Here is a 16,226-nt window from a genome sequence, read left to right on the forward strand (position 1 = left end):
CCAGACAGTGAAATATGATCCAGGAAGTCTGGAAAGTCTCACTCTGAAAGTGCATTTTGTTGATAATACACACTTTTACTTGAATTGCAGAAATTGTAATGCTACTTTTAATAGATCTGAATTCATCTTTCAACACCTCTGAGGACAATAAATATTTCATGTCAGTGTGGCCAGTGCACGCCTTACATCATCCTTTGCGTTCGTCTGTTGTTGATGCACAGAGTTGAGCTCCATTCAGACCAGAGTGTGATAGATGATAATACAGCTAATTTTATTTTCTAATTGTCCTCTCTGTCCCACAGGAGGGCCTTCCAGCAGTATTACAAGGAGAACATTGGCTACTCCTATCCCACCGAAGACATCTTCATTGAATAACACCTCTCCTCCATCCTATGTACTGAATACTCACTCTGTGCATGTAAGCTTGGTCTTACACCACAAACTGGACCACTGATATATCTTCATCAGAGTACTTGCATGGTGGATTTTCTTTCTTTCTTCGCTGCGTTCAGTGATGCGGCGAGCCTTTCCTTCCTTTGGCCAAGTCACAATATGAATACCTCTATGGATGGTTAGGATCACATGAGATGTCCCCTACAGTGTGAGCAAGTGTAACATAAATCTACCCCAACTCATACACAAATATCTGATATTGATATATTTTATAGGCTAAAATTACTTATATGTAACTACACGTAAATATTGGATGTAAAACCATATAGACAGCCTTCAGGGCTATGGAGCCAGTTTAATGACAGAATGTTTACATCATCAGTTTCTGAACTTGGAGCCAGAGCCAAAATGGTAATCGATTAATCATCTGAGTCACATATCAAAAAAACAAGAGTGATCATCCATTTAGCCACAGCAGTGCTTTGAGCTTCTGTAAATGCTAACGTCAGCAGGTATCAGGCGATAAATCAAACTAGATAAAGAACAGTAACATTGGAATCCAACCTATAACTGTTGAGACATCTCACTCAAAATAAAAAAAAAAGTGATATCTGTGAAGTCACACAGCTAACATGGCTAATAGAATTGCTAAACATTTGATGGTTCCAGCTTCTAAAATTAGAGGATTTGCTGCTTTTCTCTGGAATATATGAGCATTTTTAATCACTTTGGGCTCTTATGATGAGCTTCTCTTATTTTTGACATTTTATTTGACATTGACATTGACATTTCATTCTTTGCATGATCACACTTAATATTGTGACATGATGAATGCACTTGAATAAAAATGATCTATATCTGAAGCTTGAGTGCTAGTTTGCAGACATATGGCCCATTTTGTCACTCCTAGCAACTTGTTTAAACATATCTTGTTAAACATTGAGCACGCTAAGTGAACTTAAATGTCCCATATTTTACACCTTTCCTTTGTTTTATATGAAGTGTTGATCCATCCAAAAACCATCTCAATGTAGTTTCACATCTCCTCTCTCAGGCTTCTCTCTGGAGCTCTAGTAACAAGAGTTCGGTGAGCCAATCAGAAGAGAGGAGGCTCTGAGACTGTTTTCTGAGCGATCTAACGATGATTTCAGGTTGTGTGCATTTCTCTGTGGACTGAGCACTTTGGTACTTTCACAGTGTTGATATAGAACCTAAACCTGCTCAATAATCAAACACATGGACATCTACCTTTATACTTTTTGGGACCTTTAAGTAAAAGTTCTGAATCTTTAATTCCAGTTTTCAGACTTGTGAATGTGTAAAAATGTGAAGTATGTTGACAAAAAGGAAGAAATGAATTGAAAATATGCATGAATTTAATGAGCAAGAAAGGTAGCAAAACTTACCTAGATGCTAATGTAAGATTTGTTTATAATACATATCTATATTATCTGTCTACATGATAAAAAAAATAATGTCCCCCTTGCTGAGCTGCATTGACCCTCTTGACCAAAATGAAATTCTAAAGTTGAGTATCCATTAATTAGTAATATTTATGATCAACTGGGTGCTGAAGTCAACAAACTAGATTTCCAGTCACAGATATTTTCAAGAGAATTGCAGCTTGAACTTCAGTGTCAAACCAGGTTCAGGTGAGACAATTCATTCATTTTAACAGATGTCACTGAACAGCCAGTCAGCTGCTTGGAAAGGCAGCTGTGCTAACCACAAACACACACCTCAGATATCATGTAAGATCAAAGCAAGGCTGCACGTTTCTAAAAGGATGTAAAGCTTCTGTCTTTAAATTAGCTTCATCCCTGACTCAACAGCAAAGAAGGGCTACTTATTAACAACAATTACCCCCTATAGTTTCAAAGACAATGCTTTGAAGGGGTATACAACGAACAAATGGACCTGCGTGTTTCTTTGCACAGATGAGAACAGATTGATGTTTCCAAAATATATATATTATTCTATATCTTATAACCCCCCAGACTTGACAATCTACTGTTGAAGACATTTGGAGTTACTGTTGAGGTGCCTCAATTCTCTTCTCGCTCCTTTTTTTCCAAATGTGGTTCCAACTTCAAACCCTCTACGCAGGGTTTCTCTTGCTGAGCAATGACATACTTTTCCTTTAACTCTGTGTAATAACAAAGGCCAAATGATGCTGTGCAATTTAGTGTGTGTGTGCAACAGAACAGACTGGTGGGAACGGTGGGATCACTGTAGAGTCATGTCCATGTCCGTACATGTCACTTTCAGCTTAGACTTCTTTTGCATTGCCTGCTCAAATCTTGGACAAGTTGGGATCAAGACAATGTGGAAATACTTAGTTCTCATTAGACATCGGATTTACTTTTTTTTTGTTGTTTAGATATGTTTAAAAGGAAATATTGAACCTGGCTTTTAAGACCTGCCTTTGCAAATTTACCCACAATCTGGCGTGGTTGGGAGAACAGGGAGAATTCATTTTTCACACAGATCCTCCTTGGTTTTGCAGCCATTAGGAGATCAGCTCCAGACTTAAAGCTGCACCAGTCAACATATTTATTTCAACAATTGATCAAATGACTATGTGCAATGTGGAAGGAGTCACTCATAGAGAGTTATTACCCAACACTGCAGCTACCCTCAGCTCCATGAAGCTCTGTTTGCAGCCTGCCCAGCAGCGAACAGCAGAAAGACAAAGTTAGCAACTAGCAGTTGAACATTGTGGAGTGTTTAGCAGCTAAAGAGTCTTAGGAGTTTGTGGAGGCCAAACCTAGAGCTAAAAGGAAAGTGAATATTGGACTTCCGTATATCTCAAACTTGACTCAGTGCTAATGTTGCTGTATGTCTGCTGGATGTGTAAAGTGACAACTGTTTGATTACACATTTGCCATTACAGCTTATATTATGTGGCATTGTTGTGTTTTCAGCTTGTCCTGCTGCCCCCAGGTTGCCAAAAAAAAAAAATCAATTCATGCAGCTTTAAGATCAAAGATTTTAACTTTTTGACTTCCAGCCTGTAAGAAGTGGGAAAGCATCTGCAGAAGCAGTTAAACTATATATTTGAGCAGGTAAAGTCATTGTAAAGTCAATGGAAATGAATCCTGAAATGTTTTGTGTTTTTAAAAAAAACAGTGCCTTTTTTTATTTTGGTGTGGTGATGACGGCTGTCCTCAGTAAATATTTACCTGGTGACATCATGTCTCCACTCACGGCATCTAAATAGATACAACACATAGTCTCATTCAGATGAGTCGTCTTGTACCTGGATATGGCTTGGTACACCTAAGATGGCTGCCATGGAAGATAAAGTGGGAGTGAGGAGAGCTGATATCAGGCCAGCAAGGGTTTAACTGGTATATGCAGCTGGTACTGTCCCTCAGTCACTCAGTCATTGTGATCCAATGCTGTTTGACTGATTATATATTTACTGTAATACTGGTCAACATTACACCAGTTTTCTATGCTAAGCAGTTAATTTAAGATGAGATTTTGTGTGTGAATATAATTCAATTTTAGGATCATAATTAGCATTAGCGGTATTGCTAAGATTTTTGTGGAGAATTCTCTGTCCCATTATTTCACTGCGTTTGTAGAAAAGCGAGATAAAAATGGTGGACAAAATGCTACGTACTTGAGAAAGTGATTGAAGGTACTGAACACATATACAAGGCATGCAGCCTCTGCCTGAAGATAGTGGTAATGGTCCCCAAAACTTGTAGCAAATGAACCCTTAAGACAAACCTTGACTAAAAATCTTTCATTCCTTGCCTTTCAGACTGCCATTGACTTCCATTAATTTAAGAACAATAAGAAAGTGATTAATAATTTTACTTACAAAATATAAGATGAGAAGAAGTTATTGATAGGGTAAAACATGCACACTACTGGAGTTTTTAAGTCATCATCTTACTGACCTTTCCATTGGCTGAGCTAATGTGACCTTTTTATAGAGGCACCATATGTAATGTACTGTCCACGACATTTTCATTTCCATGTCAGCCATCTGAGGTGCACCATGGTAAGTTGTTCTGATCCACCAGAAAGTGTCCTTTCTATGTATTCCACTTCTGTGATTCTAACACCATGGGGATCTACTGTACTTAACTCATCAATATAGATATATCCTGTATAGATACTGTATGTATGTATGTATGTTTGTATAGGAGTTATTGTATGCTGTTGGTATAACCAAATCCTGGGTGTAACACCGCATGATATCAATGTTGTAAAATGAGGACAAGTTGCACAGACTGGTGATAGTGATGGTGGTTATTCTTGTCAATAAATCACGTTTACAACTGCACCTAAAATACATATTTTTGTAGAATATAGGTCAGTAAGTTAACTGCAGTTTTAGAATGGATTTTTAGCTGGAGAGAATTTACAGTTGGCTCCTTTCAGATCTACTCACATGTATGAGTCTGTTGGAAGACAAAATTTGAGTCATGGCAGTTGAAAAATTAAAAGATTTATTTGTCAATTTTTTTTCAATGTATGCAGTGAAAATGCACAGGTGGTGCTAAATGTGCTAAAAGGCTATTGGCAATTAATAAATTCATATAGAGTATATATATATATATATATGATTACATTATGACAAATTAAATGAACAATGGCCAGAAAAGCATCCATGTAGTATCTAAGAGACAGAAGAACAGTATATGCTATGTATGTACTGTATATTATAACCTGATGATGTCACAGTGATGTCATCAGTGTAATCTGGGCAGGAGCTCGCCCTCTTTTGTGTTCCCCAGTTTTATGGAGGTGAGGAGCCAATAAAATATCTCATAGAGTCAGATACGAGCCAGCAGTGACCACCATCATCAGTTACATCTTTATTATTCACAGTGAGTGAGGATCTCCATACATGTAATATCACATTCACATAAAGCTTCATAATAAACAAATTAGTGCTGTAAATACAGTTCATGCTTGAGATGTTTACTATGTGGGTTTGGACAGACAGGATGTGGAGGGGTCAGGAGAGAACCATAATCTGCTATTTCAATCAGTGTTGGACATATTCTAATACTTTTCACTTTGTTCAGCAAACTGAGAAAGTTAATGGCCAGTGTTAACACAGAGATTTACAGCAGCAGGAGTACATCCATCCACAGAGTGTGTTCTTTGGTTCTCATTACTAACAAACCAATAATGATGGGAATACAAACATTTTGTTTGGAGAGATTACAGTAAAATTCGAAACACTGCAGCCAGACAGCAATGGTACATCACGTGACCATGTGTAGACAAGGGACTTGCCCATCATCAGGACCACACAGCATAATGTAGCATCAACAGTGAATATTCTGCTGCCATCTCACTGCTTTTCTGGACATTGGTGCTGGACAAAAAGACAGTGTCATATATGTATATACCCTATATATATAATATCACAGGTTGGAGGGTTTCGCTGCACTGATGTTCTCTTGTCCACTACAAGTGTGTGAGTTTACAGAGCAAATAATGGGCAAAAAAGTTTGGATGTGTATCATGCAGCCACTGTGTGTTTAGGACTTAAGATGGAAGGTTACACATCACAGAGTAGTGAGAAGTCAGAGCTCAGTTCTCAGAGGAATCTGTCTCCTCTGTGGATCCGTCGCTTTCCACCTCCATCTTCCTCCTGTGGTGAATGTTCCTCCTGGGGGAGGCCCTCCTCTGCATCTCCTTTAGCCCCCCCACCGCACTGCCACTGCTGTTGCTGCTGGGACTCACTGAGATCTGAGCAATTCTGGACAGAGAGAGACAAGAAAAGATGAGATGTAAAGAGAAGAACAGAAGACAGGAGAAGATGAGATGACTGAGAGTGTGTGTGTGTGTGTGTGTGTGTGTGTGTGTGTGTGTGTGTGTGTGTGCACGTGTGTGTGCGCATGCTCTCACAGTTTGTCCAGTTCCTGGTCCATCTCTGGGTCAATGAGTAACTCTGCCTTGTTGGGTAACACTCCTGCAGAAACAGTTGTATTAATGACGATACAACAGGATGAATATTGAACTTAATTTATTATTATAAATTGTAAGACATGTAACAATGCATTTTGACAACAGCTGCATAAAAGCTGCTGTTAGAAATGTTTCATGTGCGTATGGGGAAACATGCAGACGGAAGACTGAAACTGAAAATAAGCACAGCTGTGCTGCTGGTGGCAACTGTGCACCCTCCTTTTCATTTGTACACTGCATACAGGCAAATCCAAACCAACAACAGTTCCAATACAGCTGTAAGGCCAAATGACAACTGATCCAGCTGTGCTGCCGTCCTCAGAAACAGATGCTGCCTTAGGTGATGGTTCAGATTAATGTACATCTCAGTTCTCCAAAAACTGTGTTTCACTGATTCCTCTCTCTTTGCATTGTTAGTGGGAGAGACAAAGATGCAAGGAAAAGACACAAGTGTGGGAAACGTGTACCCTGAGTTTACATGGAACACACAGCGTACGATGTAAGCTATGTGAAGCCAAGACGTAACACATAAGTCCACAAAAAAATGAGTAATATAAAAAAATCATATAGATAGATAAGGTAATATGATAGGTTTAATAAAGTATACTGATATGTCTCAGTCAGTCTATGAGTCATCTCAAAATTTAAAGCCTCGTATTTTATGACTTTACATTTTTTAAATGAAATGTAATACTTTTTAGCGATCTGTAAAACTCTGTATATTGTAATGTATATAATTATGTATGAAATCTGTATGAAAATGGATATAGTCATACAGCAAACTAAGTATGCTTATATGCATACGATCATACACTTTATGACATGTAATTTCAACAACATTTTGTATGCGCAAGCAACAGCAGCAGGAGGAGGAGGAGGAGGAGGAGGAGGAGGAGGAGGAGGAGGAGGAGGAGGGTGATGTGTTATGTTAAACCTACCAATGGTTTGGTTGATGGTCTCATGTTTAGCCAGGCTCATTAGGAAGCTGTAGTAACAGACTTTGTCAGTTTCTTCCAGTATTTCCCTCATACAGGACCTGGAAGGATGACTTCACACGGACACAAAAACTGTCAGGTGAAACAAACATTGTGCTACAATCAGAGCTCAATAACACTACACCTGTTTGTCATACAAATCACACACACGCAGGGGATCGAAGCAGCGCCACCTCCTTAGACACTGCGACCATTTCCACTGTTAAAATCAAAACAGTCAGTGAGCTCAGATATCTGTTATGTTTTTCCTGCCAGTGGATGTACAGTGCAAAAGTCTCAGGTAACTGCAACCTTTTTTTAAAGCCACAGCTTTTATTTAACTAATAAATGAACTACACTGACAAAATCTAATTATCGTAACTATACACAAAAAGTGAAAACAAAGAATTCACTTTTGAAACTCAACCCTGATAGGCAGATGTATTTAAAAGACAAAGTGCTGATTAAGTTCAGTTCAAATCAAATAACTGTTGTTTTTATGTGTATTGTTTGTATGACAAAAACAATTTTAACATGTATTACTGTTACACCTTGGCATAACATTCAAAATGAAATATGTGATAATAGTCAAATGATGCAATAACCAGCAGATCTACAGGTGGGATTTGTTTGTGTGTTTATCAAAGTTTTAATGAAAGTATGTGATTAGTAACTTGAAAAAACGTTATTTTCTGTGCAAGTAGACATACATGAGGTAAATATTTATATACATATTTAGTTAGTTGAATTTATTTTAATTTATTCAAATGTTAATTTTATACTAGGAACACATTGACAAAACATTATCTACATGTTGTCCATGCTTTGTCATCATGTTGTCAAGGTGTTAATGTGCTATAAATGTAAGTGATTTAAAATTTTTCCTCTCATTCTCCCATTCACACAGACACACCACAGCCATGCAAGATGCTCATCTGCCCATTGGGAGCAATATGGGTCCAGTGTCTTGCTCAAGGACATTTGATACATGGACGCCACCAAACCAGCCACTAATGGACGACCCACTCCACCTCCTCAGCTACAGCTGCCTCCTCTCGTCAACATATTCTTAAGTGTTATTAACATGTAAAATTGTAATGTTGATGACATGTTGACGACATGTTCAGTCATATCTTTTCTTGTAAACACTTAGTGCACTATAAGAATAAAGAGCAACTTTCCAGAGGGTGTCTGGTCCCAGTGAGTGACAACTGGAATGTGTAAGTGTGTTTTACCTGTGTTTGAACCTGTCACAGAGAGCGTCTATACACTGAGCCAGAGTGGACGGTTCCACCCCATCCTGCTGCTGCCGCTCTTTGTCGCTCTCCTCTGCAGCCACCGAGGGCAGCTGCTCGATGGAGGTGGAGGTGGGGACGATAACAGTGTTAGGACTCTTCCCTGCTAACAGGTCCTGGTAGATCATCAGCACGCTGTCCAAGAACTCTACACATACACACAGGGGATGATGGGAAGTTGGAAGTCAAGGGGTTGAATTCTGTTTTATTCAGCTTTGGTTTGAAATAGATTTAAATTCAAATAGGTTTATCGATCTACTGAAATAGCCTGCTGGCACTGCCTTTTGTAAAAAATTAGATATAACTCCATATGAGCCACTTCTGATATGATTCCTCCCTCACTACTGCTAGTTCATAAGTTTTTTATTATTATTTCCATATCAGATATCTGACCACAGAAATAATTCCAGTTTTAAATACAAGAAATGTCCTGAACTGAGTGTCATTTTTTCTCTCTGCCTTAAGGGGGAACAGAGTTTTACCCAATAATGGTTATCCCAATTCATAATGAAAATGGTTCAAATTAAATGTATTTACCATTGTTATAACATTTTAGTTTTTAGTAGACTCCATTTTAAAAAATAGTATAGGAGTCAAATGTGCTCATCACTAACACAGCTCATCATTAATAAAGGTTACAGCCAAAGTGAATGAACTGAATGTTTATGCCCAGACATACTGTACATACTGTTATTTCTGTTGTACCTTGGTAGTAGAACTGTAGCTGGAAAGCATAAAGGAAGTCAGAGAAAGACATCAAACAATCTATGGCGTCGTCCATCAGAACAATTCTACAGGACAAGAAAAGAGAAGAAGTTAATAACAGTTTATACCTGTCAACTGGTGAAATGCTCATTAACTATCCCAGCTGTCCGAGCAGTAATACATGTCAAACAAAAAATTGTGTATGTGAAAGAACCAAACTAGAATCACTGCTTCACAGTTGTACGCCGCCACACAAGCGAGTGAAGTTACAGGAAAGATGTGAAAATCTCCCCTCCTTGAGTAATAGCATTAAATAATGGCCAGATGTGTTTTTGCAGAACATTATGATGTCACAGTGAAGTTAACCTTTGACCTTATGGATATGAAGTGTCATCTCTCCATCATTTTATCCTAACAGACATTTTTGTAAAGCTTTGTCATAATTAGTGTACGAATTCTTGAGTTATCGCCAAAAACGTGTTTTGTGACCTTTGACCACCAAATTCTAATCTATATGTCGGTACAAAGAAATCAAAATGTGGAGAAGGAAAAAACATTTTAGAATATATTGGCCATTAACTGTGAAGGACAGATGGAGAGAGAATTCTGCAAACAATGACTGAAAGATAATATTACATTATATATTGTTAGGTCTGCTGTAGCATATAGAGCTGCAATGTACAGTATACACAGTACACATGATAATGACTACACTGTGCTCTAATACTGTTTGATGGTGTAGCCAAAATCCATACTATTGCAATACAGTGTGTACTTCATACTAATTGCTATTTTCAATAATTCCCAGTATGCAATGTTAAAAGTTGTGGTGACCAAACAAACACTGTTCTGTTTGGATTAATGAACAACAGTACTAAGAAATCCTGGTCAAAGAGTTAGTTGATGTAATAAAATGAAAGCATAGTGTTTTGTCTGCAGCGTGTCGGTGCACTGACCTGGCTGCACTCTGTACCATCTCCACTGGGAAGTCTGGACACAGTAACTGTAGCAGAGACCTATATTCGAGCATGGACAGTAAGTCTGGAACAAGACATGAAACTTATATTAGTTACACAATACACAACAGTGACCAACTGATTTAAATGTTACAGACAGTCAAACCAGCCAGTGACACCAAGTCACATACACTCCTCTATATGTGACATGTTTTCCAATTATTAATTCACTGAAACAGTCTGTAATAAGTAGGATTTACGATGTATGTGAGTCTTATGGTCTTGTGTTATAAACCTTGCCTAGTAGGCACTACTATACTGTTGTTGGATAGAAGCCACCAGTATGTTTTTTGGGCTAATATAGCCGTCCATAATGATCTGGTACTGTGAATGATAACATGAATTCTAGCTAACAGCTGTGATTGACATTTTTGCGTAATTGCACAACAACCATTTCAAAACAGTTCCCCTTAATCCCCATTTCTAAGTGATATTTCTAACAGTGAGAATTTCAAGCAGGAAGCACTTTGATACTTTTTATAGCCTCCTTTGGTCTGTAGGCATCAATGAACTTCATTTTCAGATCCTTAGTCAGCTGCTCAAAGGAGCCTGTGGTTGTTGAGTGGTGAAGAGTAAATGAATTTTTCAGCTCTGGAAATGTTATTAAACAATTCCTCATGACAACTCAAGTCAATAAAGACTAATTTTTAATGTTTGTTTACTGCAGGAGGTGTATTTACTTCTTTTCACTTCAAAAATCAACAAAATATGTAATTTGCCCAGGCTGCCAAATTTTGCATAAAACTGTACAGATAAAGGGGCATTTATGTAAAGACAATTACAGTCTAATACAAGTATACAACTAACAGAAAAGCTTCCATTGTCTTACTGACCTCCACTCTTGCCAATCTGTCTGTAGCATCTCCAGAAGACTCTGATGAAGGAGGCTCTGTTATGAGGAGTGGCCCTGATGTAGTTATACTCTCTGAAGAGGACGTGGTTACTGTTCTTCACACTGCTGAAACTACAAACACACACATGCACGTAACAACAAGAAGCAACGTTTCACCCAAAATTCATTCATCTCAACATTCCTGTTATCAGTTAGCTAAACACAAGATGCACTAAATTATGTTTACTATTCCAACTATCTCAGCTAACGTGACAGTCTGTCTTGTTCAACAGAAATGTGATCTAATTTTGTTTAGATGATATTAGCTACACAAGAGTGGGACAGGCTAATGTGCATCACTGGCTTTCTGCATCACATTTACAAGGCAGTGTACAAGCATGCATTGTATTTTGTTTTTAAACACTGAAACACCTTTATATATAGAAATGTGTTCACATGTTCAAATGTGTTTTATGAGTTAAGCAGATTATCATATATTAGTACTGGTTTAGGATGTTTCCTAAAATGCACATCTGCGACCACAATGGTGATTAAATGAATATGACTATACACTGCATGCCTAATGTTGGATAAGTTGTTTTGGGGTTGCATTATGAAAATGCATGCCAATTTGTGGTGCGTATTCAGTTTCACTGTTTTCTGTACTTCTTTCCTTTAATACTGTTTAGCTGTTTAATACTCCTTTACTGTATTAGCCTCCCACAACCCACATCAGTCTGCTGTCCACACCCACAGAGGAACACTCTCTCTACATGTAGCTAGGTGACTGAATGTGTATTAGAATTACATACTACTCAGCAAAGTAGCGGATCACCCCAAACTGGGTGTATTCCTCTTTATGCTCCAGCAGCTGTGTCACTGCGTCGCTCAGATAGAACAACACGTTACTGTCCGCTGTGAGAGAAACAAACACACGCACCGCAATCACACGGAAGAACCAGACTCTTATCAGTTAGCTGACGGTAATATTATACTGATTCTGAATAAGACAGATGAATTGATAGCTCACGGCTGTGACGTGAATATATGCACAGCAACTAAAGAGATAAACACTGTACAGCTAACACAGCTAACGCAGAACCTACCGAGGTATTCGTCAACGGAGACGGTTGAATTAAAACGGTTCATTCTGGTCGTTTTTTGAGGAGACAACGTTAGAATTAACCTTAATAAACTGTCCGAAGTTTTTATCAGAACAACTGCTGTTTCTGTTCACTATTGAATAACGTCATTTCTGTAGCCTTGAGATTTTGCTAACTACCATAGAATGTCCTAACATGGTGGGCTTCCATGGAAACAACAGGATGTTGTGAGCTACATTAATTAAATGCCCCCGACCAACATAGCAAGCAAAGGTTCCTTTACTGTTTTCCAGATAATAATAATAAGAACAATAATTTATGATAATTTACTTACTTTTACCGTGGTTACATGTCAAGCCTCAATTTTTAAGCTTGCATTGTTCCTGGACTAATTGCAACACCAAATCACCTCTCTCATTAACAGCTTGCCAATTTGCTTGGAAGATGTTTGCATCTTTCTTACATCAAGAGCCAGAGTACTTGCTCAACACAGAGCAGTCACCATTTATGTTTATTTTTATTTTCTATATCTGGCATTTTGTGAGCTTTCAAAACTTTCCATTTTTTCATTTGAACTTTTCATTTTAATGTCTTCCAGGAGTGCTCTTTACATAACAATGTTAACAGCATTGAAAAAAATACAATGAAGCTGGTGGCGTTGGCTCACTAAACATCTGATGTGGAGTTCACATTTAAACGCAGGATCCAAAAGCCATTCTAACTATTTTATATTGTAACAATTAAAGATGCTTGGGTAGATACTTAATGGATAAATGGATGGATGGATAGATGATTTTTTCTGTTTGTGAAAGATATCAAAATACACAAAGATAAATAAGTACAATTACAAATGAACTTAAAATGTCAGCATTAAATAAAATAAAATAAATCAAGTTGACGTTCCTTAAACTTACTTCATTTATGCATCCAGAATCTTTTTTACTTTGCCTTCAAAGTGTTAAATATAGGAATCTAATGCAACATAATACAAATAAACATTCAAGAGTCATGCAACAATAAAATGCTAACCAAATAACTGTTATAATATTAACCAAATAAAACAACATAAGGTTTGAAAAGTCCATTCTTCAACTCACAGTTCTCTGTAGTTTTGAGAGAAAGGGCTTTGCAGATCAGAAGGGTGGGGTTATATGACTTCCTGGGTGTGGTTAATATGATGATGGGTGATTTCAGGTGAGGCAGGGTATTAGACTTGCAATTGAACAAGCATATTATGATTGCTATTGAAAACAGCAGCATTACATGAGTGTGTGTTTATGTGCTGCAGTGTCACAATTTACTTGTTTGTGTTTGCTGACAGTACCTGCCGTTTTACTGTAAATATTAACTAGTTATTGAGCTACTTTGCTAATGTCATTGAATACCTCCAAGGAATAATGGAATTTATTAGCCCATCTGAGGCCAAATAAGAATGACAGCTGTTAATGTTCATGTCATTACTGTAACTGAATGTAAAAAAAAAAAAAAAACCTGAGTAACTAACACTATAATGTTACTGTACTAATAAGTATGCACTTGTTCAGTACACCATGTCTATGCTGCAATACATCATTGTAACTATTGTTATTGTAACTAATGTTTGTTACAATTTGGTATTAAATTCTGTTTGGACCCCAGAGCAGATTCAGATATAGATATGAGAGGATGGACATACTAAAAGTTCTTTATTGGCATAAGCCAAACTCAGAAAATGGAGTGCAGGGGGAAAAGGTATCCAGGTGGAGGCTGGTGGCGTCTGGAGGTGCATGCAGGCGAGTATTCGGCATGTAGAGTACAGTGGCAGGTAATGGCAGTGGATCTCCAGCAGGAGCAGGCACAGCACTGGTTCGGTTAGTAACTACAGCTAAAAGGTGGCCTGAAGAGTTACCACATTGTGATCGGAACAATTTGGTTATGAGTAAGTGAAGAGCCGGGGTTCTTATGCAGAGCTTGATGAATGATGAGTAATAGGGGTGCCAGGTATACAGTGCTGCGCCACGCCCCTGCTGAGAAGCACACACATACACTCACACAAGAAGGAGGAGACACAGGGAAAGACAGACATGAAAAACCAACGCAGGAAACACTGGGGAAATCGAGCAGTCTCAGTGGGGCTGACAAATGTTACTGTCATTGTTTCTCTGTTGTATTTAGATGAACGCGAGGCCATGGGGGATGGAGAGTGGATGGTGCAGCTGCCCTTTTTTCCCAGCGCTCAGGTTTGTCCTTCTGAAGGAGGCAACGGACAAGCCCCAAGGCAGCAGAAGTGGCCTGACCTCTATCAGAAGGAAAAGTATAGCAACATATATACCTGTTACTCATTGCAACCTCAGTCTCCACTCAGCCTGCTGCCCTGCAGTCTGCGGCCTCAGACTCCTACGGTGCGAATAGCTCTGTTATTTCTTTCAGTTCACTAAATCACTCTGGCGGGTCACAGTCTACCTCACTGAGGCTCAGTTTAGTGGCTAGGAGGACACCCCGCTTTTCTCCACCTCCATCCTCTGTGAGGACCCTATGCCCTGCTGTGAACACCAGCCTGGCAGTGGCGTCTGTGAGAACAGTGTCTATTCGTTGGTCTGGCTCTATTATAAGTCATCTTTAGTGGCCAAACTAATGCTTATTTGTTATGGTCTTCTGGACAGGATAAGTCTGGAGGAATTCAGCCAGCCACTGCTGGTGCTACAGTTTCATTCTGGATGTTTATGAGATGATCAAGAACAAGTGCAAACGCACTCTATTTCCAGTTGTAGCTCCTGGTAGACCTGAACAGGTGGGACCAGGATTTGGGGACTGCGGTGGTGACAAGGGAGCCGTGGTCCCTCCTCACCTACTCAAGGGATATGGCCAACTGTCAACACCGACAGCCTGAAGGTTGGTGGTTGAGAGGCTGCTTCCTCCCAGGCTTCACTGTCCTCAAATTCTGTTTTTTTTCTGCTGTTGTTCTCTTTCTGCTTAGGTGAGCAACATTGTCACTGTTGGACTACAACAAGTAGAAGGTGCTGTTTGGTGCCATACACCAGCGCAGGCTGGACACCAGGAGATTTGGGTCTCCAGGCAGAAGTTCACTCCATGGGTGGAGTGTGTGAAGAGGCATGCACTCACAACCACTGCTCCACTTGCTGAGTCCTCAGTAGCAGCTCTTACCTGCTCCAACCTCAGTTGGTGATGCTGGGTCTAGTGGCCTGCTCCAGTCAGAAAACTTACCTGCAAAGTTCTGCACGGACTGGACAGAGCAAATACAAGGGTATTGTATACTGCGCCTCTGTTGAGGCTGTTCAGAAGGGGCATTGGTCGGAGAACAGTGAACACATTTAAATGATTGTTAATCCCCTTACCAGTGGAATGGACACTGGATTCTTTTATTTGTGTATATACTTTGAAGGCTTTGTCAAGGCAGACACAATGTTTCATTGTCAATATGAAAGTTGAAGTCACCTGATAAGATAAGGCAGTCATAGTCGGTGGAGACCTTGGCTAGTAGTTGAGAAAATTCTTCCAGAAAGCCACTTTTCATTTTAGGTGGACGGTAGACTGTGACTATTAAGATTGAGGTTTTACAGTGTACAGATATTGCTAAGTATTCAAAACAATTATATTCGCCAAGAGAGATGTCCTTACAGCTATAAATGTCGGAAAAGACGGCAGCAATTCCACCACCTCTCCTGTTTGCTCTGGTGGTGTGAAAAAAATTGAAATTGGGAGGAGCGGTCTCAATGAGTGTAGCTGCACCATTTATATCTAACCAGGTTTCAGTGAGCAGAGCGAAGTCTAGACTGTGGGTGCTAATTAGATCATTTATTAAAAAGGATTTATTTGTGAGTGACCTGACGTTTAAAAGAGCCATTCTTAATATTTGAGGTGCATTTCTGTGTGGGGTGGTGGTGCCTGGAGTAATATTGATAAGGTTGCTAAGGTTAGCTGATTTTGGGAGATCAAAAATGCATTTCATAGGTCTGACATTTGTGATA

The 16,226-nt window shown here is 39.0% G+C and overlaps 2 protein-coding genes across 4 annotated transcripts in view; one reads left to right on the plus strand and one right to left on the minus strand.

Moving 5' to 3' along the window:
- Positions 1-4,693, plus strand: part of LOC111647707 (C-Jun-amino-terminal kinase-interacting protein 1-like) — a 28,157-nt gene extending 23,464 nt beyond the window's left edge. For both annotated transcript variants that reach the window (XM_087171508.1, XM_087171509.1), the window contains exon 12: positions 303-4,693. In XM_087171508.1, coding sequence (XP_087027634.1) covers positions 303-375 — 73 coding nt within the window. In that variant the 3' untranslated portion in view covers positions 376-4,693. The remainder of the gene's footprint in view (positions 1-302) is intronic.
- A 522-nt stretch (positions 4,694-5,215) lies between these two features.
- Positions 5,216-12,479, minus strand: cstpp1 (centriolar satellite-associated tubulin polyglutamylase complex regulator 1). Of its 2 annotated transcripts, none has more exons than XM_023397483.2 (9): positions 12,262-12,479; positions 11,968-12,070; positions 11,157-11,287; positions 10,264-10,348; positions 9,308-9,393; positions 8,543-8,750; positions 7,272-7,381; positions 6,274-6,337; positions 5,216-6,124 (listed from the first exon to the last, which is right to left on the minus strand). In XM_023397483.2, the coding sequence occupies exons 1-9, from the start codon at positions 12,302-12,304 to the stop codon at positions 5,956-5,958; spliced, it is 999 nt and encodes a 332-aa protein (XP_023253251.1). In that variant the 5' UTR covers positions 12,305-12,479; the 3' UTR covers positions 5,216-5,955. The 2 variants fall into 2 exon arrangements, with proteins under 2 accessions (XP_023253251.1, XP_087027636.1); XM_087171510.1 differs by having other exon boundaries at positions 5,216-6,158; positions 6,271-6,337; positions 12,262-12,380.
- Positions 12,480-16,226: the final 3,747 nt, after the last annotated feature.

This window comes from Seriola lalandi, unplaced genomic scaffold, assembly GCF_002814215.2.
Source record: "Seriola lalandi dorsalis isolate HSWRI2012SDOR001 ecotype SW California unplaced genomic scaffold, Sedor1 jcf7180002055008, whole genome shotgun sequence".
In the NCBI taxonomy this organism is placed as follows: Eukaryota; Metazoa; Chordata; class Actinopteri; order Carangiformes; family Carangidae; genus Seriola; species Seriola lalandi.